Consider the following 25,914-nt stretch of genomic DNA (forward strand, 5'->3'; position numbering starts at 1 on the left):
TATGCATTCCTCTGGCAGGAAATCACTCGACACAATCCTTTACATGCCTGCTCAGAACAGAAGAGTGTGAGCCTAAAGCCACTTCTGACCTCGGGAGGAAGTGGTGTCGCGGGCTTCCCGCCCTCAACACTCGCGCGGAGGCTAGCTCCCAGCTCCGCACGAACAGGGGAATCCTCTGCCGCGTCATCCCCTGGCCAGCCAATCGGCTGGCTCAGGGGGTGTGGCTTGCCGCATTTAAGGCAAGCGCGGCAGAGGATCTTCCTCTTTGCCGCCGATCAGCTGGGGAATTTCCTACCCACCCACCCTTTAAGGTTTCTCCTTTGACCTTGCTATGGACTTCGGTTGGTCGCCGTTAAGGGGCCTGGTAGGAATTTTCCCACTTGGCAAATTGGCACCAGCCATTTGGGTTTTTTGCCTACCTCGTAGCTTCCACTGTTTGGCGGTTAGGCATTGGTTGGGGTATTGTTATGTAGATGAATGGGGGGGAGGAGCGCCATCACCTCCACCGGTTGCGAAGGGTAGTCCGGTAAAGGACTTCAGGGGACGGGGCCCTGTCCGAAGCCTATGGAGGCCAGGGCCCAAGGCACGCCCCCGAGTTGTGACCCCGGGGGAGTGCTTAGTTGATGTGCATCAGCAGGGCTCCCCCTGCTCGTGTTAACCCTTCCCATCCTCTCAGGCAGAGAGTCTGAAGCCGGATAGTTGATTAGGACCAATGCCTAAGCCAATACCGCTCATCACCAATAACCAATAAAGTTGTGGCCAATTTTAGCCCATTAACCTTAATTATCGTGTCTCGTGTCTTTATTTCTACTGGTGGGAGGCGGGAACACGCCACGCAACCCTGCCTGCTCAGTCCTATTGAGTGAAGAGCTGCTTATTCCCAGGTTAAGTGGGTTTAGGATTTGCAGATTTATGCCTGATTCAGTTCAATGGGGCTTATCTCAGATGCACAGGGCAAAGGATTGCAGGCCATGTCACGTATAAGAATATAAGGGGCCGGATGATAGGGAACAGTCTCTCTTGTTTGACTCCCTTAATGCCTGGGCCTCCATAATTTGGTTCTCTCCCTACCCACCCAGTCACTGTTTCAGTGTTTCCATAGGGAGGAAACTTTTCTACCGTATCATCTCTCCCCACTCTCCCCATGGAGCCTCTTCAATTCCCATGACTTTCAGCACCAGCAATATGCACATGCAGTCTGACCTGTTTGCCCCAGAACTTCCTCTGGTCCTTCTGCTTGGATGGCGGCTAACAGATTGAGGTTGAATCCTGACAAGACAGAAGTACTGCTTTTGGGGGACAGGAGGCGGGCGGGTGTGGAGGATTCCCTGGTCCTAAATGGGGTAACTGTGCCCCTGAAGGACCAGGTGCACAGCCCGGGAGTCATTCTGGACTCACAGCTGTCCATGGAGGCACAGGTCAATTCTGTGTCCAGGGCAGCTGTTTATCAGCTCCACCTGGTACGCAGGCTGAGACCCTATCTGCCTGCAGACTGTCTCGCCAGAGTGGTGCATGCTCTGGTTATCTCCCGCTTGGACTACTGCAATGCGCTCTACGTGGGGCTACCTTTGAAGGTGACCCGGAAACTACAACTAACCCAGAATTCGGCAGCTAGACTGGTGACTGGCAGCAGCCGCCGAGACCGCATAACACTGGTCTTGAAAGACCAACATTGGCTCCCAGTACGTTTCCGAGCACAATTCAAAGTGTTGGTGCTGACCTTTAAAGCCCTAAACGGCCTCGGTCCAGTATATCTGAAGGAGCGTCTCCACCCCCATTGTTCTGCCCGGACACTGAGGTCCAGCTCCGAGGGCCTTCTGGTGGTTCCCTCACTGTGAGAGGCCAAGTTACAGGGAACCAGGCAGAGGGCCTTCTCAGTAGTGGCGCCTGCCCTGTGGAACGCCCTCCCATCAGATGTCAAAGTGATAAACAACTACCTGACATTCAGAAGACATCTGAAGGCAGCCCTGTTCAGGGAAGTTTTTAATATGTGACATTTTAGTGTATTTTTCATCTTTGTTGGAAGCCGCCCAGAGTGGCTGGGGAAACCCAGCCAGATGGGCGGGGTACAAATAATAAATTATTATTATTATTATTATTATTATTATTATTATTATTATTACTTGGATGCTCCAACATCTCCATCACCATATCCTGGTACATCTCCACTTTCACACCTCCAACTCCATCGCTCTCTGATGTCCAAAGGTCTTCTGAGATTCCCCTTCCCATATGAACCTACACGGACCCTTAGATCTTCTGAGGCCCTTCTCCATGTCCCCTGCCCCACCCAAGGGGGACTTGGAGGGTCTTTGGAATCTTCTCATAGTGTGGTCATAGTGTGGTCTGCCCGGCACCGTACCTAGTAAAAGTAAAGGAAACGCCGTTTACCTTCCCGCTGGAGCTGTACCTATTTATCTACTTGCCCTTTGACGTGCTTTTGAACTGCTAGATTGGCAGGAGCAGGGACTGAGCAACGGGAGCTCACCCTGTCACGGGGATCGGCAAGTCCTAGGCTCTGTGGTTTAACCCACAGCGCTACCCGCGTCCCTGGCACCGTACCTACAAACCTAGTAATGTTGAATGGCAGATTTTTGGTACTGGCCTTTTGCATTTTTGTGCTGCAAGCCTCTTTGTAACAGGTGACAAATCAGTCCGACGCATATTTTTATTCATTATGGTGATGATTATTCCTGGGAACTGCTGCCCAGAATACCTGTGCAATGCCATCTCCCTCTTACTTCCTTCAGATTCAGAGTGCTATGGTATATTTGATCGCTATATTCGGGGCCAGGAAGGATTTCTTTTCCTGCAGGAAAAACTGACTGGTGTGCAAGTTTTCGCCTACTTCATAGCAATCGTCACAGCTTTTGGCAGAGAAGGCATTGGGTGGGATCCTAAGCTGACTGGGTACCCCATTAAAGCGGTCAAGAAAGGGGTGTTTCTGTCTGTGTGTCCACATGGCAGCTGATGGGTCATAACAAACTTCCCAGTTGCGCCCCTGGTGGGATTGTAAACCTGGTGCATGTCTGGGTCAACCCCCCTCCCCGCACCCTACTTTGGATTTGATATCCGGCTTTATCACTACCCTAAGGAGTCTCAAGACGGGACACGGGTGGCGCTGTGGGTCAAACCACGGAGCCTAGGACTTGCCGATCAGAAGGTCGGCAGTTTGAATCCCTGCATAACTGAGTTCAAGATGTGACCTTCATTGGCCTTCCACCCATATACAATAGATGGTCTCTCTTGGAATGCATGAGAACAATTGCAAACCGTGCCCTTTCCTCTATTTCCTAGCAGGTGCAGGATAGACAAGGTATTGCACAGAATTCACACTTGAAGCCTGCTATGACAGCCCTACCCAGAGAGCAAAGTCTATGAGTTGCATTCCAAGACTGAGCCTTCATGTGACCCAGTCTTGGATTTATGTATAAGCTAAACAAGCTATGGGGACGCGAGTGGAGCTGTGGGTTAAACCACAGAGCCTAGGACTTGCCGATCAGAAGGTCAGCGGTTCAAATCCCTGCGATGGGGTCAGCTCCCGTTGCTCGGTCCCTGCTCCTGCCAACCTAGCAGTTCAAAAGCACGTCAAAGTGCAAGTAGATAAATAGGTACCGCTCCGGCGGGAAGGTAAACGGCGTTTCCGTGCGCTGCTCTGGTTCGCCAGAAGCAGCTTACTCATGCTGGCCACATGACCCAGAAGCTGTACGCCGGCTCCCTCGGCCAATAAAGCAAGATGAGCGCCGCAACCCCAGAGTCGGTCACGACTGGACCTAATGGTCAGGGATCCCTTTACCTTTACCTTTTAAGGAGTCTCAAAGCGGCTAACATTCTCCTTTCCTTTTCTCCCCCACAACAAACACTCTGAGGTGAGTGAGGCTGAGATACTTCAGAGAAGTGTGACTAGCCCAAGGTCACCCAGCAGCTGCATGTGGAGGAGCGGGGAAGCGAACCCAGTTCACCAGATTACAAGACTACCGCTCTTAACCACTACACCACACTGGCTCTCAACCAGCGTATCAACCAGCAGTCAAACATACCCAGGGCCTTGGCCAAAGCCTACACACATCTGTAAGCAATATAAGTTGTGGCCTATCTCAACCCTATACCAATGTCCTGAGTCTTATTCCTGACTGGCCCCTCACCAGGCTGCGAGCATCATGCGCCTGGGAATGCGAACGCATGCTCTAACATCGAGGTCTGGGCCTTCCTCCTCCTTCTTGCAGTAGTGCATTGAAGAGGAAGCTTGGCCGCGGGGAGCAAGATGTCTTCCAAGGAAACCTCTCTGCCATTATTGGTTGAGAAAACCAGGCCTGCTTTCAAGGAAGCCCAGAGTTGCCTGAACCAGAGTGTAAGAACCACGGCACGAGGCAGTTAGAATGAATGGAAAGATTTAATCCTCAAACGAGTGTAGAGTTTCTTCAAGCGAACAGGATAGACATGAAAAAAATTATGTCTTTCCGAAGTGGGTCACATACAAGCAGTGAGAAGATTACATTCTTTTATATATTATATATAAGTATTTACACACAAAGGAACGCAAGACATCATGGCGTTACATTATCAAACATTGCACAGAAATAAGATAAAAAAATACAATACCAATAAAAACATTATTCATATATATAAAAAAACGGAGTTTTTGACCTGCACGTGTATTTTGATCCGCATCACTTTGAAATTTTGCTTTGGAACATAAATATTATTAATAAAATATTTAATAATAATATTAAATAAATGCCTTCTGGGATTCCCCGGATTCAGACATGAAGCAGCTTATTGTCTTTTTCAGTCTCTGTAGAAACTTCTTTATAGTTACTGCTTGCAGCAAGTCTCCTGCTTTTGTTCTGGTACCTGCGAAGATTAACGGGGAAGGGAGCGTCTTTAGAAAGTCAAAATACACTACAGGCAACCAGCTCCACCATGAAGTCCACTGAAATTACTGTTCTTCCAAGGCATCTTCCTTCAAGGCGCATCTGCCCAGTGTCCCAGTCCACTGGCCTTCTGACTTAATTTGGAGACACTGGAGCACGCAATATCTGCTGCTATTTTTAACACAGATACACACAAACACACACACACACACGGGATTGTCCACACTTCTGATTGTTCTGTGCGTAGAAAGGAAGGGTCGGAGAGGTTTTCTGTTTGCCTCATGCTTCTGAGGCATGGGGTTGAGAGTTATTTTGTTTGCCCCACCGCTTTCCCCGGGGAAAACCCCCTGCTTACCGCTGAATTGGAACAAACGTCAACCCTCCGTGTGATAGGAATTTTGAGGTCTTAGATATATATGAAATGTTCATAAGTGTACCAACCAAGCACGTACATAGATCAGCACAGGAAGACCGACCTGGAACCATTTTTGATTCCCAAACTGACCAAATGTTTTCTCTGCAAGGTCAAAGGAAAATGGAAAAGCCTCCCCATTGTCTTTTCCTTCACAAATCCTGTCTTAGGGATATGTCTGTGTTTGAATAGGGTGTGAGCCTGTGACCTGGCCCAGGAACTAAGTATTTATGGGCTCCCCAGGAAATCCAATCAAGTAACCTGCCAGACAGGAGATAAACAAGGACAGGAGAAAAACAACATTCAAATTTCTGTTTTAGACCGCCTTTTCTGTGATGTAGGTATGATGTATCTGGGGGGGTGGTCTTAGGTTACACCCCTTCTGTGATGTATGTATGATGTTTCTAGGGGTGGTCTTGATCTAGAGGGTGGCAATTTCAAAATGTCTATATAAGGCCTTGCCCGCCATTGTTCTGGGTTCCTCCTCTTTTCCTGCGTGTGAGGGGAGCACCCTGTTGCAACAGATCAATAAAGATCAGGCTTACTAGCTGCTTTGCTTCTCAATATTCTCTGGTTGGCCTCTGTTATTTTCTCCTACCGATAGGGAACCTATGTAAGGACTCTATATGGGCTCTTGGATACCCCATAAGGGAAAAAGGGCAGATTTTTGTTTACAACATCCGAAAAACTGATTGACTTTGTTCTGATCCAGCAGAAAACAGGGGGTTTTCCTGGGGGAAGTGCCAGGAAGTGTAGATTAGTGTCGTCGTCCAGAGGCAGAGCTAGCTGCTCTGGAGCCTGGTGTGGCACACATGCTGTGCACCTGGGGGCGGGGCTAGCCACCCATGGGGGCGGGACAAGTGTCCCAGGGGGGCAGCAATGTCATCCCTCCTCAGGGATGACACCCAGGGCAGGCCGCACTTACAGCACCCCCTTCCTCCGCCAGTGCTCCCCCCTTCCACCCATGGTTATGAAGGTGCATTGCCAGTGTGCAAGGTTTCCTTGGGTGCAATGCTTTAACTGAGATATATATATATATATATATATATACACATATGCATTCTTCTTAATGGCACTTTTCAAAAATAGAGAGGTGCCGGAAACCAGCGGCCCACATAACACACACACAAAAAGTCCAGAAGTCATCTATTAAGTAATGGGCAGCCACAAACCTAAGAGCACCATTCAGCTTGCGAGATAAGATCATTTGGACTCCCAAAATCGGGTGGGGAATTCAAATGGAGGAAATGTCATAAACATCCTCAGGGGAATTTTTACTACGGCCGAGTGCTGTTGAAACACTAGGTATAGAAGTGCCAACTTGTAATTGGTTCCCCGCCCCCCCCCCCCTTGTTATTTAAACTGACTTTGCTCCAGTGCCTTTAAGGGCCTCTTGACATGCAGAGACTGAGCAGCTGAACTTTCCCCCATAATCTTATCTACATAACAGGAAAGGTTTCGCCTCCTTAGTTTCTGCAGGTTGCCCTGCTGTTAAAGAGGCAGGACTGACTGTCAGGACTGAGACGAAAACATCAGTTCAAGTGCTCAGCTGGTTATGTTTCAAAAGTGCAGAGATGGGCACATGTCTATTGGTTGTTTTCCCACTAAGAAGAAGAAGAAGAATTTGGATTTGATAACCCGCTTTATCACTACCCTAAGGAGTCTCAAAGCGACCAACAATCTCCTTTCCCTTCCTCCCCCACAACAAACACTCTGTGAGGTGAGTGGGGCTGAGAGACTTCAGAGAAGTGTGACTAGCCTAAGGTCGCCCAGCAGCTGCATGTGGAGGAACGGGGAAGCGAACCCGGTTCACCAGATTACGAGTCCACGGCTCTTAACCACTACACCACACTGACTAAGGGTAACGGCACATATTACAGAGCAACGAACCCAGGTTTGTCGTGATTTGTACACTCCACACAAAGCTACTGTAACTCCCGGCTCCCAAACAAGTGTTGTCGGCATCTGTCTGTCTTGAGAGAGGGTGGCTCCGGGGCTGAAGTCAAACGGCTGTGTTGGCAGCAGCAAAGTGATCTCCCCAAGGTGTAAGCCTGGACAGCGTGTCTAGAGGTCCTAGGCTGCCCAGACAACAAGACCTCCCCTCTCAGCCTCACTGATGTGCTCCAAAGGAAAGCAGAGCAATACGTTTGGCACCAGCTTGGCTGCAGGAGTTGCTGGAAGGAGGCGTACAAGACGCCATCCAAGTGTTTTAGAGACTCCACTCCGAAATTGTTTAGGGTTTACTCTTGAGCCTTTTCTTCTCCCGAAGATATCCCACAAGGCAGTGGAGGTTTAGGATCAGAGTTTTCCTTCTCCTAGATGGGCTGTCTTCCCAGCCTCATCTGCCCCTCCTATCAAGTGTGCCTATTACAATATACATGTTTGCTGCCTTCACGTTAAAGATATACAATTCAAAGTGTTGTTGCTGACCTTTAAAGCCCTAAACGGCCTCGGTCCAGTATCTCTGAAGGAGCATCTCCGCCCCCATCATTCTGCCCGGACCCTGAGGTCCAGCGCCGAGGGCCTTCTGGCGGTTCCTTCACTGCGAGAAGCCAAGTTACAGGGAACCAGGCAGAGGGCCTTCTTGGTAGTGGCGCCCGCCCTGTGGAACGCCCTCCCACCAGATGTCAAAGAGAAAAACTACTACCAGACTTTTAGAAGACATCTGAAGGCAGCCCTGTTTAGGGAAGCTTTTAATGTTTGATGCATTACTGTATATTAATATTGTGTTGGAAGCCGCCCAGAGTGGCTGGGGAAACCCAGCCAGATGGGCGGGGTATAAATAATAAATTATTATTATTATTATTATTATTATTATTATTATTATTAGGTGTTTACCAACGTAGTGTTCCCCTGATACAGTGGTACCTCGGGTTTTCGGATGTCTCTGTTGCTGAACGTTTCGGTTTTCGAACGCCGGACCCCGGAAGTAAATGCTTCCGTTTTCAAACGCGCCTCAGAAGTCAAACGGCTTCCGCTGCGTGTATCTGTTGTTTTTCACAATTTCCTCTATTTGCAGACCGCCCTTTGTGCCTCGGTTTTTGAATGTTTCGGAAGTCGAATGTTCTTCCGGAACAGATTACGTTCGAAAACTGAGGTGCCACTGTAGTGTGAACCACAAGTCTTGGCAGCCTCTCCCCAGCACAGCCAATGGTCAGGAATGATGGGAAGTACAACCGCAATTGTATCCTCGAAAGATCTCCTGCGAAATGTCCCAAAGGCCTAGCAATTGCAACACAGCCTAGCTACGAGTACTTTTGTACTCACAGCTCCGGAATGCCTACAACCGAGAAAAAACAGAGCAGGCGAAGCAGAGGGAGGCTTACCATCTGTAGAAGTAGTAGATAACCACTGCAGCGGTGATGACGAAAAACAGAACCAGAAGAATAGTGAGCGCCAGGTATTCATTGCTCAGGGGCTGCTGGCTTGTCAAAGTGGAATGACCACACCGGTCGCCGTAATAACCATCTTCACAGCTGTGGGGTGCAGGGAAGAGAAGGAGAGAGACCATATCAGACCTGTTGTGTATTTGGGTTCTCAAACACAGATTGCAAGCTGGAGAAGCCCCAGAACAGGAGACGCTACCCTGGTTGCTCCACCGGAACTCCGGTTCCTTAAATTGTCACCCGGGTGCATGTTTACACCTGCTTGCACCAAATCCAGTTGAAGCTGGTTTGTGGGTGAAAGGGTGTTAGGGAATCTGATATGCCTTAGAGCATGTTGCGTTTTGCTTAGCAAGAAACAGTAGTCCTAACTGGGACGTTGTGGTCAGTGCCATTTTTCTAAAAAGAGAGGTGCCAGAACTCGCTGGAACTCGCCTTTTTCTCTTATACAGTGGTACCTCGGGTTAAGAACTTAATTCATTCTGGAGGTCCGTTCTTAACCTGAGGTACCACTTTAGCTAATGGGGCCTCCCGCTGCCGCCATGCGATTACTGTTCTCATCCTGAAGCAAAGTTCTTAACCCGAGGTACTATTTCTGGGTTAGCGGAGTCTGTAACCTGAAGCATCTGTAACCTGAAGTGTCTGTAACCTGATGTACCACTGTAATGGCAATGGTGCTTTCCAGGTACCACAGAACTACAACTCCCAGCATGGCCAGCCGGTCAGGGATGATGGGAATTATAGTCCCAGCACCTGGAGAGTACCAGCTTTCTCAGCCCTGCTCTGAATCAAGCGCTATGCAAAAATCATGTGTTGTTTTATTATCTTATCCTGCAGCATTCTACTTACGTGCATGAAGGTGTACTCAAAGCCACGAGGTACTTGCAGTGCCCATTAATGCAGTAGTTTTTCAAGTCAGAGCCGCAGTCTGTGGTCTTAACTTCAGCGACACGGGGACTGTGCACTGTTCGAACTATCAGAAAGAAAGAAAGAAAGAAAGAAAGAAAGAAAGAAAGAAAGAAAGAAAGGTGTCATTTTATTTGACAAAGGGGGTCACTAGTAGCACATCTGCCTTGCAAAGACCCTCCAAGTGTCCCTATTATCCAGGGACAGTCCCAGATTTACAGAAGCCATCCCGGTTCCTGACTTGATTCCAGAATCTCCCTCTTTTCCTTAAAAGGTAAAGATATAGGGACCCCTGACCATTAGGTCCAGTCGTGGCCGACTCTGGGGTTGCGGCGCTCATCTCACTTTATTGGCTGAGGAAGCCGGCGTATAGCTTCCGGGTCAGGTGGCCAGCATGACTAAGCCGCTTCTGGCGAACCAGAGCAGTGCACGGAAACGCTGTTTACCTTTCCGCTGGAGTGGTACCTACTTGCACTTTGACATGCTTTCGAACTGCTAGGTTGGCAGGAGCAGGGATGGAGCAATGGGAGCTCACCCTGTCGCGGGGATTCGAACCGCCAACTTTCTGATCGGCAAGCCCTAGGCTCAGTGGTTTAGACCACAGCACCACCCGCGTCCCACTATCCCTGTCCAGTCAATGTAAAGGGACCCCTGACCATTAGGTCCAGTCGTGGCCAACTCTGGGGTTGAGGTGCTCATCTCGCTTTATTGGCCGAGGGAGCCAGCGTACAGCTTCCAGGTCATGTGGCCAGCATGACCAAGCCGCTTCTGGCGAACCAGAGCAGCGCCCGGAAACGCTGTTTACCTTCCCGCTGGAGCGGTACCTATTTATCTACTTGCACTTTGACGTGCTTTTGAACGGCTAGGTTGGCAGGAGCAGGGACTGAACAATGGGAGCTCACCCCGTCACGGGGATTCGAACCGCTGACCTTCTGATCGGCAACCCTAGGCTCTGTGGATTAGACCACAGCACCACCTGCGTCGCTCGCTTTTCCTTAGGACGTTCCTATTTCCATCAGGAAAATGTTGGAAGGTACGGAATAGGACGTCCCTATTCCAAACATTCATTTTAGCCAAACCAGCGGAGACAGAAGCCCGCAGGCATTCTGAAAAGGTTTTCAATATTTCATTAAGTGTCAGAGAATCCGACTCACTCAGAACTGTCGTGCAGTTGCCTGTTTCATTCCTTCCGCATAACGGTGTCACAGTTGTCCCAAGAACGGCTTGAAATAGGTGGAAGCCTGAAGAGAAAGAATGTGTCGGTTTGAAACAAAGACACTAGGAGAGGGGTTTCTTGAATTCCCCCCCCCCCGCATTAAAACAACAACAACAACAGCCATCATTTTACCTTGCAAGTGCTTATGCCATCCTGTTTCAGCTGAAAAAGGGGGCATAACTAGATCTTCCTTCAACCTGCCTTTAAAATGCCACCGCTACACCCAACCCTGGCTGAGAGCCGATTCACTCCTTGTGTTGCTTGCAGGGCGTGCGTGTAGTGAAAGTGCAAAACAAACACCCCCCAGCCCGTTCCGAGTCCGGCTGAAAACATTTTGCTGCCCGAGGCAGCACGGCAAATGCTCTCCACCACCCATGGTGCAAAATACCCAAGGCTGGCCCAGTTAAAATGCCACAAGCGCTTAAAGATGAGAGTAAAAATACCGTAAAACTAAATTCAAATGTAGCTATTTGCTGCCCAATCAGCTGCCTGAAGCGACTGTTTCAACCGAATGGTAAGGGCCGGCTCCATCTTTTTTGAGTCAGCACTCAGGAACCCAGAAAGCTATTGGTCCATCTAGCTCAGTGGTGTCCAAACTTTCTTCAAAGGGGGCCAGATTTGATGAAGTGAAGAAGGGCCGTGAGGGCTGACCAAAGTTGTTAACTTTTTTTAGGGTTGAAGTTGTTGAGGTTTTTTTTTAGGATTTTACCCCAGTAAATAAACTGACACAGGTGCCGGGTTAAACCGACTGGCCCCCGAAACGGACTTTGGACATGCCTGATCTAGTTCATTATCGTCCATACAGACTGGCAACATCTCTCCAATGTTTTAGGCAGGGGCATAGCTGTCAACTTACAGATTTGAAAATAAGGGACCAGCAGCCTTGAAAATAAGGGATCAGCAGCCAAAATAAGGGATTTTAGTCAACCAGCAGCCAAACGAAGCCTCAAGCGGTGGTTCCCACAGCGCAGCAACCCGGGAAAGGGGATGCAGCAAGGAAAACCACCGTCACCTCTCTGCTGGGAAGCGCTGAGCAAAGGCGAGTCCCCAGGCAACGCGGCCGATTTGACTGGCACAAGGCATGCAAGCTCCACACCCCAGTCGTTCTTAGACTCCTTATTGGGTGAGCAACGCAGCCAAGCAACACAGTTGGAGTCTCCCTCCTCCCTGGCCGGCAGGGAGGGAGGGAGAGGAGCTGCTTCCTTTGAAACCCGGGAAATTTAAGGGACATCATCAATAAGGGACAGCAGCGGGAAACGCCGCTGGGAGTTTCCCGCCAAATAAGGGACGGTAGACAGCTATGGGCAGGGGACCATTTGCAACCCGAGGATGCCTGGGGCCTTCTGTGTGAAAAGTGGAATTGCTACTACCGAGCTATCGCCCTGCCATCAGGATTACCTGGCATGTGTCCGTTACACCTCCCCAGCAGTTTGCAAACATGCATTTCCATTTCATACTTGTTTGCTGCACATGTGCACAGTTGCTTGGGCAACCCTGTCACGTAAAGTGGGACCCACCATTGAAAAACATACTTGACATGTATCATTGTTAATGCTGATTATATATAATGGGACTTTGTGTAGCAGAATATTTTTGATCACCATCATTCCTAGGTTGGGAATACACTTCTTGTTTTTCACATAATTCATACTGATAACCGGATGGATGGATGGATAGATATATAGAGAGATGATACAGTGGTGCCTCGCAAGACGAAATTAATTCGTTCTGCGAGTTTTTTCGTCTTGCGAATTTTTCGTCTTGCGAAGCACAGTTTCCCATAGTTTTAGGGAACCAAATGGCTGCAAAAGAAGTTTTGGAAAAGCTTCAAAAATCACCAAAGTCTTCAAGCAATGCACCCTGGGTATTAACGGTTTTAAGAAAAAGGAAACAAACTTGCAAGACGTTTTCATCTTGCGAAGCAAGCCCATAGGGAAATTCGTCTTGCGAAGCAACTCAAAAAACGAAAAACTCTTTCGTCTTGAGAGTTTTTCGTCTTGAGAGCCATTCGTCTTGCGAGGTACCACTGTAGATAGATAGATAGATGATAGATAGATAGATAGATAGATAGATAGATAGATAGATAGATATAGATAGATGGTGGGTGGATGGATGGATGGATGGATGGATGGATGGATGGATAGATGGATAGATGATATAGATACAGATAATACTTTTTATTTATACCCCGCCCTCCCCAGCCAAGGCCGGGCTCAGGGCGGCTAACAAGCAATAATAAAAACAAATTGAATGAATACAACTTAAAAACAAGATTAAAATACAACATTAAAATATTCAAACATTAAAATATTAAAATGCAGCCTCATCACAGGAGGAGAAAGGAAAAAGAAAGAGGGGGAGGGAATCAAATTGGCTCCAAGCCTAAGGCCAGGTGGAACAACTCTGTCTTACAGGCCCTGCGGAAAGAAATCAGATCCTGCAGGGCCCTGGTCTCATGAGGCAGAGCGTTCCAGCAGGCCGGAGCCAGAGTTGAGAAGGCCCTGGCTCTGGTTGAAGCTAATCTAACTTCCTTAGGGCCCGCGACCACTAGGGTGTTGCTATTTATGGACCTTGAGGCTCTCCGTGGGGCATACCGTGAAGCGATCCCATAGGTACGAGGGACCTAGGAACCTAAATAGATAGATGATAGATAGATAGATAGATAGATAGATAGATAGATAGATAGAAAGATAGATAGATAGATAGATGTCCTACAGGATACTTTAGCCATGTGAAAGAAAACCTGCCAATTTACTTTTATGAAAGAAAAGTTTTGTTTGCATTCTTAAAGATTATATGAGCTGCACAGTAATTATTATTTTAAACTGTGAGTCAACGCTGGCATGGTTCAAAAACCATGCAAGACGTAGCAGGGAGATTACACGGAGGCTGAAAAGCGAAGCAAAGGCAGCTGTTAAATGGACAGGGATCTTCCGAGGGAATCCGTGTAATCGCTGGAAACAGTGACTCAGCAGCTGGAATGCTTTTTTGCTGACTCAATGTGAGCCGCCACCCTGCAATTGAATGAGATACAGACACCACACAATACCAACAGTGGCTTGTGTGGGAGGCAATTCATTACAGGGTTACAAATGAGCGCTGCATGGAGTAATCCTTAGGGGACATAAGGGACGTTCAGGGACGCTAGTGTTTCAGACAGATGTGCTGGTGGAAATGTTTTAGGGTAGAGGGGAAATCCAGTGCACTCCTAGGTACAGTATGTGGAAGACAGGACCCTGGGGCAGATTTGCATATGCTAATTCCCAAATAATAAATTAATAAATAATGTTAAATATAGACCCTTTCCTCTCTACTCGAGCTTAGGGTTCCTCTGTGAGAAAAGCAACTAACAAATATGATAAATAATTGTAATAAAAAATAATTTATATGTTTTTTATTTTAAAAATGCAAGTTTTTTTTTAGGCTGATTTTCAGAGGTGGGAAAACAAATTCTGGTTCTTGCCGTCAGGGCTTAAATTTGTTCTAAGGCCTTCATCTGCCTCGGAGCTCTCCTAATGTATAGGATAAAACTATACATTTTCATAATTTGCCTCAGGGTAGGTGGCTGGAGTATCACCGATACCACAGCTTGTAGTACCTTGGAGAAAAGAAAGAAAGAAAGAAAGAAAGAAAGAAAGAAAGAAAGAAAGAATTGAGGCCTAATAATGCTTCTGACAGTGGAAGACAGGAGTGCCTGGTGTGCTCTCGTCCATGGGGTCACGAAGAGTCGGACACGACTAAACAACTAAACAACAACATCAATGCTTCTGAGAGAAATCAGGCCAAGGAGTCATACATTTAAGAGTGCTTAAATTTCAAGGGTTCCTATTCCCTTCACATTGCTACAATTCTCAGAGTAGTTTAACAATCAATTCCTCTCCATAGGGAACTCTGGAAATTGTAGCTTTCAGAGGGGAATAGGGGCCTTTGACCAAACTGCGGGAGGCAGTGGAAGACAGGAGTGCCTGGCGTGCTCTGGTCCATGGGGTCAGACACAACTAAACGACTAAACAACAACAACAACAACAACAAAACAACTCTCAGCACCCTTGACAAACTAGAACTCCCAGAATTCTTTGGGGGAAGCCATGACGCCCTAAAGTGGTGTCATAGTGCTTTAAATGCACAGCATGGTGCGAATGTGGCCACAGAAACTGAAGCTCATCCCACTCAAATGACAAGTTCCTTCCTTGGGCAATTGCAACCAGGCAAGCAAGCAGTAAATGAAAACGCCCAACTCCAAGGGGTGCTTGCTGCAAAGACTTTGCCATACCTCCCCCCCCTCCATTTCCTGGCTCCAAAACAGAGACATCTTCCTAATCGCCAACTCCTTCCCCTGTACGGATAAAGTTATATGTGTTGCAGAACAGAAGCAACAAACTGTTCCTTTAATCAATTCCCCTTTGGGGAGTTTCACATGCTCTCGAGTGCCTCTCAAACAGATTAGCCCAAGAACCGAAGAAGGTGGGGCGATGTTTGCATTAATACGGCTGCCTGGGTCATTAAACAAATACTGTTATCTTCTCCTTCACAGGCGAGATGCTGCCTATTTCATATTGCCTTACTGGAATGCTATGGTTATTGTCATTGCCAGGCTGGTGGAATGTTAGTGCGCAATGCACATTCCTGCTTTACAGGAAAGTTAGCATTGCTCTGCGTCGCAAGCCGCCTGCCGACCTGCCCCAGAATGCAAGCCCGGTTCCTCAGAGGTGGAAAATATGCACCTCAAAAGGGATGGATTTTCCACTCTTGTCAAGATCCGGTGACACTCAAAGCCAAGTCTTTGGACAGAGGTTGCACGAAAGGGCCAATGCGCTGGCTGGTTCAGTTCAAACCAGTGTGAGACATAGCTGTCAACTTACAGATTTGAAAATAAGGGACCAGCAGCCTCGAAAATAAGGGATCAGCAGCCAAAATAAGGGATTTTAGTCAACCAGCAGCCAAACGATGCCTCAAGCGGTGGTTCCCACAGCACAGCAACCCAGCAAAGGGGATGCAGCAAGGAAAACCACCGTCACCTCTCTGCTGGGAAGCGCTGAGCAAAGGCGAGTCCCCAGGCAACGCGGCCAATTTGTTCGGCACAAGGCATGCAAGCTCCACCCCCCAGTCGTTCTTAGACTCCTTATTGGGTGAGCAACGCAGCCAAGCACCACAGTTGGAGTCTCCCTCCTCCCTGGCCGGCAGGGAGGGAGGGAGAGGAGCTGCTTCCTTTGAAAGCCGGGAAATTTAAGGGACATCATCAATAAGGGACAGCTGCGGGACAGGGCACTGGGATAAGGGACTTTCCCGCCAAATAAGGGACGGTTGACAGCTATGGTGTGAGATTGGGCCTCATCCCATCTCACTGCCTGCTCTCTTCAGGATCGCTAGATGACAGCAATTTCCTCTCTGCGCTACTCTTAAATCAGAGATGGGGAAACATATGGCTCTCCATTTGTTGTTGGACTCTTGAATTCCCATCAGCCCTAGCCAGCATCCCCAATAGTCAGGGATTATGGGAGTCCAGCAACATTGGTTCCCTCCCCCTGTCTTAAAGACACTGGAGCTTTCACAATATCTAGACCTGGCGTGCAATGTCACTCTGTTGCCTTTGTTCATAGTCTCCCCAATCTTTTTCTTGGGACTCTGTCTCTTCGTCTGCTGCATCTTACCCCATTGCTTTCTCTGTCCCTTTCTTTCAGCCTTCATCTCTCCATTTTTTATTCCTTTATATCTGAAGGAGCGTCTTCACCCCCATCGTTCTGCCCGGACACTGAGGTCCAGTGCCGAGGGCCTTCTGGCGGTTCCCTCACTGCGAGAAGCCAAGTTACAGGGAACCAGGCAGAGGGCCTTCTCGGTAGTGGCACCCTCCCTGTGGAATGCCCTCCCACCAGATGTCAAAGAGAACAACAACTACCAGACTTTTAGAAGACATCTGAAGGCAGCCCTGTTTAGGGAAGCTTTTAGTGTTTGATGTATTACGGTATTTTAATGTTTTGTTGGAAGCCGCCCAGAGTGGCTGAGGAAGCCCAGCCAGATGGGCGTTGTATAAATAATAAATTATTATTATTATTATTATTATTATTATTATTATTATAGCTTTTGAGAACTCCTCTCAACCAGGTTTCCCTCCTTAACCTGCCACAAAAAGTTCCTCCTTCTAAGGGACCTGGGTCAGGTTTTAATCTCAATGAATGACTTTTCCTTCCCTCAATGAAGTTGCACGAAGATGATGGCTCTCCAATCGCTTTTGTTCGTTGAGAAGTTGGGATGTTTGCAGGCAGCACACCAGCTCAAATACTCAGCAAACAAGGCTGCAGTGTATCACAAGGCTAATGAAAGAACAGAGACTCTTATGCTAACAGCCTCCCATACACAACTTTCTTTGGACAGCATGAGAGAGTGTTCCCTTGTGACTAAGCACTAGGTACGTTTTCAAACAGTAATTGTGACCACAGAAGCCCATAATGGGCTGGATCTGTGACCGGTTTCATTTTAACAACATTTATATACTGCTTTCAGTGGATTACAAGGGGTGATGACCAAGCCTTATTAACTACCACTGGGGATAGGTGAATTGGAGAAGTTTAGTGGTACTCTCATTTTGACTCAAGAAAATCACCATTTTATAGTTCAAATCGGGGGGAACAAATGTAGTAAATGGTCAAAAGTACAAAGATCCACAAAATACTTAGGGGTATGTGTACCCCCCAGAAAAAAGCACTGCTTATTACTATTTAGTCATGTGTGCACGAGCAGTATTTGTGATGCAAATTTTACTCATAAACATTTGAACCAAGTCGGTAAAACTACTCTGGGGCAAGTGGCTGTCGAACTGTAGCTGCCATCACATAATCATTCCATTTATTTATTTGTTCCATCCACATCCTTCCCCTCCTCCTAAAGCAGCCCAGTTCAGGAAGCAATAAAACAGTAAAATAAAACCTGAAAAACAGTTCCAATACGGGTGCAGACTGGGAAAGATTATCTACCCAAAAGGCTTGTTGAAAGAGGACGTTCCTCAGACGGAGACGGCGCTTGAGGCTGAGCACGCAGGACATTAGCTACGATCCTTAGGCAGCCTGTAACCTCTTGAGAAATATTGCTGTTCAATGCGTATCCACGCCGAAACCAACTTCCATCGAATTCGAAAATGGAAGCTGAGGTGTGGCCATTTAAGAGAGCCATTGCATGCATGGCAGCCTTGTTGAATTTTAGTTTGACGCAGGGGAACGTGCATTGGGCGAAGACACCTGTGGCCTTCTGTGATGTGACGATGCACCGCAGGGGAAACGGACCTTGCCGCATTTCAACCCACAAATGTGTACATAGCCTTAGAAAAGAACGTAAGCAGGTGCATTGCTCCGTCTTTCCTTTCTGCTCCCAACATAGCTGTCAACCGTCCCTTATTTGGCGGGAAACTCCCTTATCCCAGCGCCCTGTCCCGCAGCTGTCCTTTATTGATGATGTCCCTTAAATTTCCCGGGTTTCAAAGGAAGCAGCTCCTCTCCCTCCCTCCTTGCCGGCCAGGGAGGAGGGAGGCTCCAATTGCGTTGCTTGGCTGCGTTGCTCACCCAATAAGGAGTCTAAGAATGACTGGGGGGTGGAGCTTGCATGCCTTGTGCCTGGCTGCATTGCATGGGGACTCGCCTTTGCTCAGCGCTTCCCAGCAGAGAGGTGACGGCGGTTTTCCTTGCTGCATCCCTTTTGCCAGGTTGCTGCGCTGTGGGAACCACCGCTTGAGGCTTCGTTTGGCTTCTGGCTGGGCTTTCTGCCTTTGGCTCAGAAGTTGAACATACCTGTGCTTGGAAAATCCCTTATTTTGGCTGCTGATCCCTTATTTTCAAGGCTGCTGGTCCCTTAGTTTCAAATCTGTAAGCTGACAGCTATGGCTCCAACAACTGACGCCGTCATGTTTACACTTGCAAAGAATTGGTCCAGGGTTGGCCAATGTGGTGCCCATGGGCACACAGGTGCCCACAGAGGACTTCCACTGGATCCACATCCCCACCACTTTAGGTTTTAGGCTTGAAGAAAGCATTCTCTCATAGCCAACTGAATAGACTGTGGTGCGTGCTTGGTTGTGGGGTGTGTTAGTGAGTTTCTCTAGTTCGCAAAGGTTGGAGACCCCCGCATCCCTCTCCTTGGCTGAAGCTTCTGAATGGGTTAAGAAAAAGCATGGCAGCTGAAGTTGTTTGGCAACAGAAGCCAGGAAATAGGATTTAATAGGCCAGAGGCTCACCCACTCTTTGCCAAGAGAGCTTGTTGCATGAGGAGAATGATACACCAAGCGTGGCAGCCCACATTTTATGTATTTACCGTATTTTTCACTCTATAAGACGCACCAGACCATAAGACGCACCTAGTTTTTGGAGGAGGAAAAAAAGAAAAAAAAATATTCTGAATCTCAGAAGCCAGAACAGCAAGAGGGATCGCTGCGCAGTGAAAGCAGCAATCCCCCTTGCTGTTCTGGCTTCTGGGATAGCTGCGCAGCCTGCATTCGCTCCATAAGACGCACACACATTTCCCCCTACTTTTTAGGAGGGAAAAAGTGAGTCTTATAGAGCAAAAAATACAGTACTTGTTTATATCCTGGCTTTCCTTCAGGGAGCTCGAGATGGCATACTTGGTTCTCCCTCTCCCCATTTTCTCTTCACAGCAACTCTGTGAGGTAGGTTAGGCTGAGAGGCCTTGACTGGCCCAGAGAGGTCACCTGGGAAGTTTCATGGGGACACCCTTGTATTTCCTTCCTTCCTGTATATATTTCGGCTCAGAGATCTGCTGCGCAATGGCTGAAACGCAAGGCGGCTGAGAATTAACTGGCCAGGCATTTAAAAAAACAAAAAAGGGAAAGGAAAAAAAAACAGAAACTGAGCAGCTCCTGTTGAAATGAACTTTGCAGATGAAGAAACACCTGCCCTGTAATTAGGAGGTGCAACCGAGTGGCTGAGTTTCCTTGAGAAAAGCTCAGAATCACTAGGCAGAGGGTGGCTGGCAATGCAACTCTGGGCAACACCTGAGCCACCAAACAACTCAATTAACAAATCCCCTGCCAAAAACAAAACGACAACAAAAAAAACCAGAGAGGGAAGAGGTGTAGGCCTACCTATGAAATGTCTGTTCCTGACACATCACCACAACATCCAGCAGAACCGCAACTTCCCCGGCTGAGGTGACACCGAACTGCAGCCAGGTTGCAAAATTGGCTCTGAGCTTCTCTAGTGACGGACCGCGCAATCCCAGGGCATGATAAATCTGTTAGCTTTGCAGGTGCTCCCGGCAAATGTCAGAAACACCTTCATGCCACGGCTTGTTCGCAGCATTCTAGCACGGCCAAGAGCTGGCTATTCAAGGAGAGGCTGGCTCGGTTATTTATATATTTTTAATGTCTTTATTGGGGTTTTCAAATTGCAATTTTACAGAGAGATATCAAACATAAATCGTTAAAACAAGGTTCCAAGGAGTCTCCTGGACTTCCACCCTCCCCTTTGTGGGTCCTGTTATGTATCATTTCCTTCTGCATCTTTTATGATAGTCCAAATCTTTTACATCTCCCTTGCACCCAGAATTCACCCTTAAAGCGATATTCCAATCCTACTCACGGTTTTCACTGTTTGCAATGATCTTTAAGGTAAGTTATAAATTTCCCCCATTCCTTATTAACATTTTGGTCTTCCTGAGGCTGGCTTGGTTATCGATGGACATTAAAAGGGCAGGGAGCAGGCAGGTTTGAACCACGCCGCGATGGGAACCCTGAGCGCATTGCTTCCTTTTCTCCCATATGAGATACAGTGGTACCTCGGGTTACATACGCTTCAGGTTACAGACTCCGCTAACCCAGAAATAGTACCTCGGGTTAAGAACTTTGCTTCAGTATGAGAACAGGAACCATGCTCCAGTGGTGCGGCAGCAGCAGGAGGCCCCATTAGCTAAAGTGGTGCTTCAAGTTAAGAACAGTTTCAGGTTAAGAACGGACCTCCGGAACGAATTAAGTACTTAACCTGAGGTACCACTGTAATGGTTGACATTCACCCCTATGGAGAAAAGGGGAGCGAGGGAGGATCAGTGCCATTTGCCACGGTGATGGAAAACCCGCCTTGCGCCACAAGCAGGTCACAATGTGCCTTACTGGTCCCCGCTTAGAGAAATCCCCCTAAGGCAGGGGTACCTGTCTGGAAACCAAGAGCACAGGCAGTTTCTGCATCTCCCATGGGTCCTTACTACAGAGAAGTCCCACCTTCCGGCTTGCACCATCCCTCATAAGTACAGGCACATTGCTAATCAGAGCTAACGACTATGGGCACGATCCGGCAGAAAGTTCTCTTGCATACACCCCTTTGGAATCGCATGTATTAGCAGGAATTCATGTGCATCAGTGCTTCTCCAAACAGGTAGGCCATACAGCGGTTCCTGCAAGTATAGACAGATCTGGGAATTGGAATGCATGAACATTCAGCCGAGAGAGAATTCGATCTTCTACACTCCGTCAAACTTCCCCAAGAGCAGAACACCAAACTTTCAGAGAAGAGAACGTGAATTGCATTGCAGAATTCAGATATATGAGGCGGACTCCAAACCCCCACCCCTTTGCCCTCCCCCTTTGCTTTATTTATTACCGGAATAATAAAGTTCGGGAGTCAGTTCAGCCTCACAACTTGCTGGGTGTAATTTAAGACTGGGTCATATATACAGGCAACTCTGCGTTTGCGCGGGGGTTGTGATCTGGGTCATTGCAGGCTTGCGTGAAATCGCGTGAAATCAGAAACCGACTGAAAAAGCCTGCAGACACCCCTGTCCACCCCCAGCCATCGTTCTGCCCTTGTAGTGATGTTTCAGTGACATCTTTATGTTGTTTCCGGGTCATTTCCAGGTTCTGTGTTCACTGTGCGCATGTGCGCACATCTCGCTCGCCCCTAAAACAGGAGTTGTCTGTGTGTATGCATATTAGTACTTGAGTCTGATTTTCTTTTGCATAGTTATTTAGCCTTTCCCCCCTACATCTGTGGAGTCGGTTTTTGTTTTATTTCTTATTTTATCTATTAAATGCGTATGCAGCCCTTCATCCGAAGATCTCAGAGCTGTTCACAGCATAAAAAATACGAGGGGAAAACACAAACCAAAATACATAATAAAAACCAAACCGACCAAACATTGCTGTTAAATGAACTTTTGGGTTTTCTGTTCTTTTTGCAAATGCATGGCTTTCAAAGTACATTTTAACGCTCTATAAACTCCTATTTCCCTAAAGTGTGCATGCGCACGAAAGCTCATACCAATAACTAAATTAGTTGGTCTCTAAGGTGCTACTGGAAGGAATTATTTTATTTTATTTTATTTTATTTGTTTTGTTTTGTTTCGACTACGGCAGACCAACACGGCTACCTACCTGTAACTAAATCTAACCAATTAAACATGCTAACCTGTGTCTTTCCGCTCACAAAGATTAACGCCGCTGTCAAAGATTAACAATTGTGAAAAAGCAGCCAAAGCTCTTCTACCTTTGGACCAAAATGATCGAGCCTATGAAATCGGTGTGATCTCAGCAAGTGAGATATTTAGAGTAGAAGCTGTGCAGCAAAGAACATTTGTTGGAAGAGGAATGTCACCTTTGTCCAACTGTAAGGAACCAGTGACTTGACCCCTGATCATCTGGCACCCTGGATTTCTCTCTCCTGGGCCTGGCAGCAAGGTTCTGTCCTCGCCATCCTCTTTAAACCAGCTACCTCTTCCTCACCTCTGGGGCAGACCCACTGGGAATATTCTAGCAACAGGCTGAAATCCCTGTCCACACTTTGGGAGATTAGTCTTGTTGAAGGCAGTGGGATTTTGGAATAAGCACACTTAGAGCATTAGGGATTTCTCTTAACAGTCTTTAGTACTGTTAGCGAGTGGGTTGTTTGTCCGGTTAAGCCGTGTTTGCCCCACCTTGGATGGTGTCACGACTCAAGGATGAGGTTTGCAGCTAGTGGGTGCTCTTTGGCCCAAGCATATTGCCACTTGGAGCTGCGGCTGACACAACCTGCCATCTCCAGGTTGGATTCCTGCCACGCATTGTATGTGGGGCTGCCTTCGAAAACGGTCCCCTCAAAGCCCCCCATGGAAATGAAGAGCAGCTGCAGGAGAACGTCGCTGCGCCATAACACAACAGTCATCGTGATAAAGCACGAGGGGGGGGGACCTTTTTCTGTCTGGAGGGCCGCAATCCCTTCAGAATAATCTCCCAAGGGCTACTCGCCAGTGGCGGGCAAAAGAGAGTTGAGCAATCACGGTAAGTTTCCCCTTGGGAATTGTAGGCAAACTTCGACACACACACACACATCTCTGTTCGGATGAGCTAGAGGCATCGCCAAAGTTCAAGGACATGTTCCAGTCAGGCAGAAATGTTTGGAGGTGTGAAGCTGAGGCCAGTGATGGTGTGTGTGTGTGTGACCTGGGGAGAGTTTCAAGGGCCAAATAGAAAGGCACTGAGGGCCGCGTTAATTCTGTCTTGTAATTCTGACCTGTCAGATTCTACTGTGTCCTCATCCACCTCACCCTTTATTCCCATGGGGGAGGGGGGAGTCCTACAGCGGATTGCAATCGTTCTGTTGGGGCTGCAGGGATACCAACTTGAATAAAATATTCAAGGCGCCCAGGTAAGCTCCATCCCACATAATTGATCACAAGACACAGCGCGCGCGCGCACACACACACACACACACCATTTGAATGGCACTGCCCATCAACTGAGGGGAAGGGCAGGGACTCCCTCAAATATTTTAGGGGTGTGTGTGAAGGGACCTTGGCCCATAGCTGTCAACTTTTCCCTTTTCTTGCGAGGAATCCTATTCGGAATAAGGGAATTTCCCTTAAAAAAAGGGAAACGTTGACAGCTATGCCTTGGCCCCTAGGAGTTCGCTCCCATGCCAAGCTGTGAGTTTCCCATGCTACCTGCTACAGAATTAGAACATGAGCCCTGCAGGATCAGGCCGGGGGCGCATCCTGCTTTCACAGCCGCCAGACAGATTTCCATTGAGAAGTATCTGCGTTTTGCTTTAGCCAACCACTCTTGGATTTGTAAGATATGCAACCTGTCAGACGCACACCCCAATAATTCCGGTCCAAGAAGCAACACAGCTTGCCAATTTTCTTTTGTCGGGACTTGTGAGCCATGTCGAGAAAAAAAAGGACCGCGGGTAGAAATTCATCAGCAAAAACGTCTTTCTCTCTCCCCAACTCCCATCCCGCCCGCCCTCCACTGCGCTCTTTCGCCGCGATGAGAGACGGGAAGCTTCACCTGCGGAATGACAGCCCTCACCCCACCCCAGCTGTCAAACCCCGGCGCGGAAAAGCGAGGGCTTCTTCCTGCAAAGCCGTCGAGAAAGGCAGCGGGAACGCGGAAAGCCTGCGCTTCCTCCTGCAAGCCGTCGAGAAAGCCAGCAGAGACGCGCAGCTCTCCGGCTGAGCTCCCTTCCACGCCAAGCCCGTCGGGGAAACTGGGAGAAAACTGGACGGCCCGACGGCAGAGCCAGATCTCCTTCGACGGCGCGTCCCTTTGGGAAGGAAAGCGCCACCACCCCGCATTCTCCCCCTCTCTGTTTGCTGGACGGCGCAGCTTTGGAGCCAAACCAGGTCGGGAGCGCACAGACTTACCCAAAAGCAGAAGGGCGCCTTCGACGGTTTGGGAGCTGCAGCTGCTTGCCATTCTGCCGGAGTGTAGCGGGTTGCCGTCGGAAGGTGAAGGATGCGCGGGCGGCTGGGTCGTAAAGGCAGGTGGCGCGGAGCTGCTGCGACCGTCCGAAGAGAGACCTCGCCTCCTTTCCTCCCGGCAGGCGTTCCCTCGGGTTTTTATACCTTTCCGCAGTGGGTGCGGACGCGCAGCGGAAGCTGGCCCGAGGCTCATTGCCTCTGAAATTTCCCCGGTGATGAAATCGGAGGCCGGAGGTGGGGGAGCCTCCGTCGCCTACCTGCCTGCCGCGTCTTTCTCGCCACCTGCCAGGGCGCAGCGGACAGAGAATTACGCGCGGCGCTGGGAGGTTCTTAGGCGCGCGGGGAGCCGCGAGAAGGAAGCAAAAACCTCCGCGGTAAAGCTTGCTGGACGGAAGTCGCTCCCGTTCTGCAGAACTACCCTTCTTTTTCCCCCTCAGAAATTTGATTTTACAAATATGAATTAATAACCATACCGAATATATCCATGTAGAGAGATTACTTTGAATCTCGGGACTTCCTCCCATCCCCTCCATGGGTCCGGTTGTCAACATTTCCAACTGCATATTATTTCGTAATCTATATTTTATGTCTCTCCATATTGTCCATAGTATTTGTTACATTGCAAGTGAGATTAAAATCCTGCTAATGTTCTCATTGGACCATAAAGAAGGCTGATCGCCGAAGAATTGATGTTTTTGAATTATGGTGCTGGAGGAGACTCTTGAGAGTCCCATGTACTGCAAGAAGATCATACCTATCCATTCTGAAAGAAATCAGCCCTGAGTGCTCACTGGAAGGACAGATCCTGAAGCTGAGGCTCCAATACTTTGGCCACCTCATGAGAAGAGAAGACTCCCTGGAAAAGACCCTGATGTTGGGAAAGATGGATGGCACAAGGAGAAGGGGACAACAGAGGATGAGATGGTTGGGCAGTGTTCTCGAAGCTACCAGAATGAGTTTGACCAAACTGCGGGAGGCAGTGTAAGACAGTAGTGCCTGGCGTGCTCTGGTCCATCGGGTCACAAAGAGTCGGACACGACTAAACGACTAAACAACTAAACAACTAATGTTCTCATCTGCTTACAGTGGTCTTCTAAATAAACTATAAACTTTTCCCATTCTTTCTTGAATTTCTTGTCTTCTTGGTCTCTTGAGTTTTCCAGTCAGTTTTGCCATTTCAGCTTAGTTTGCCATTCCTCTCTGGTAAGGTAAAGGTACCCCTGCCTGTACGGGCAAGTCTTGACAGACTCTAGGGTTGTGTGCTCATCTCACTCTAGAGGCTGGGAGCCAGCGCTGTCCGCAGACACTTCCGGGTCACGTGGCCAGCGTGATGAAGCTGCTCTGGCGAACCGGCACCAGAGCAGCACACGAAAACACCGTTTACCTTCCCGTTATAAAGCGGTACCTATTTATCTACTTGCACTTAAGGGTGCTTTCGAACTGCTAGGTGGGCAG

General features: G+C 48.4%; 1 protein-coding gene across 1 annotated transcript; it reads right to left on the reverse strand.

Moving 5' to 3' along the window:
• Window positions 1-4,374: 4,374 nt before the first annotated feature.
• On the reverse strand, window positions 4,375-24,751 carry LOC308460543 (proepiregulin-like). Its single transcript, XM_080977098.1, has 5 exons — window positions 24,403-24,751; window positions 10,730-10,816; window positions 9,519-9,642; window positions 8,613-8,762; window positions 4,375-4,854 (listed from the first exon to the last, which is right to left on the reverse strand). Exons 1-5 carry the CDS (start codon window positions 24,650-24,652, stop codon window positions 4,761-4,763), a joined length of 705 nt encoding a protein of 234 aa, XP_080833224.1. The 5' UTR covers window positions 24,653-24,751; the 3' UTR covers window positions 4,375-4,760.
• Between the last annotated feature and the right edge of the window lie 1,163 nt (window positions 24,752-25,914).

The sequence above is a fragment of the Podarcis pityusensis genome (assembly GCF_964106645.2).
Source record: "Podarcis pityusensis genome assembly, chromosome: 13".
NCBI lineage: Eukaryota > Metazoa > Chordata > Lepidosauria > Squamata > Lacertidae > Podarcis > Podarcis pityusensis.

Bases quoted from the DNA above. Each gene is read 5' to 3' on its own strand.
- LOC308460543 (XM_080977098.1), bottom strand. From the start codon at position 24,652: ATGAGCCTCGGGCCAGCTTCCGCTGCGCGTCCGCACCCACTGCGGAAA. The intron at 9,643-10,729 runs GTGAGTCGGATT...TCTTTCTGATAG, and splicing joins CAACTGCACGACAGTTCTGA to TTCGAACAGTGCACAGTCCC. The intron at 8,763-9,518 runs GTAAGTAGAATG...TGCACCCCACAG, and splicing joins TTGAGTACACCTTCATGCAC to CTGTGAAGATGGTTATTACG.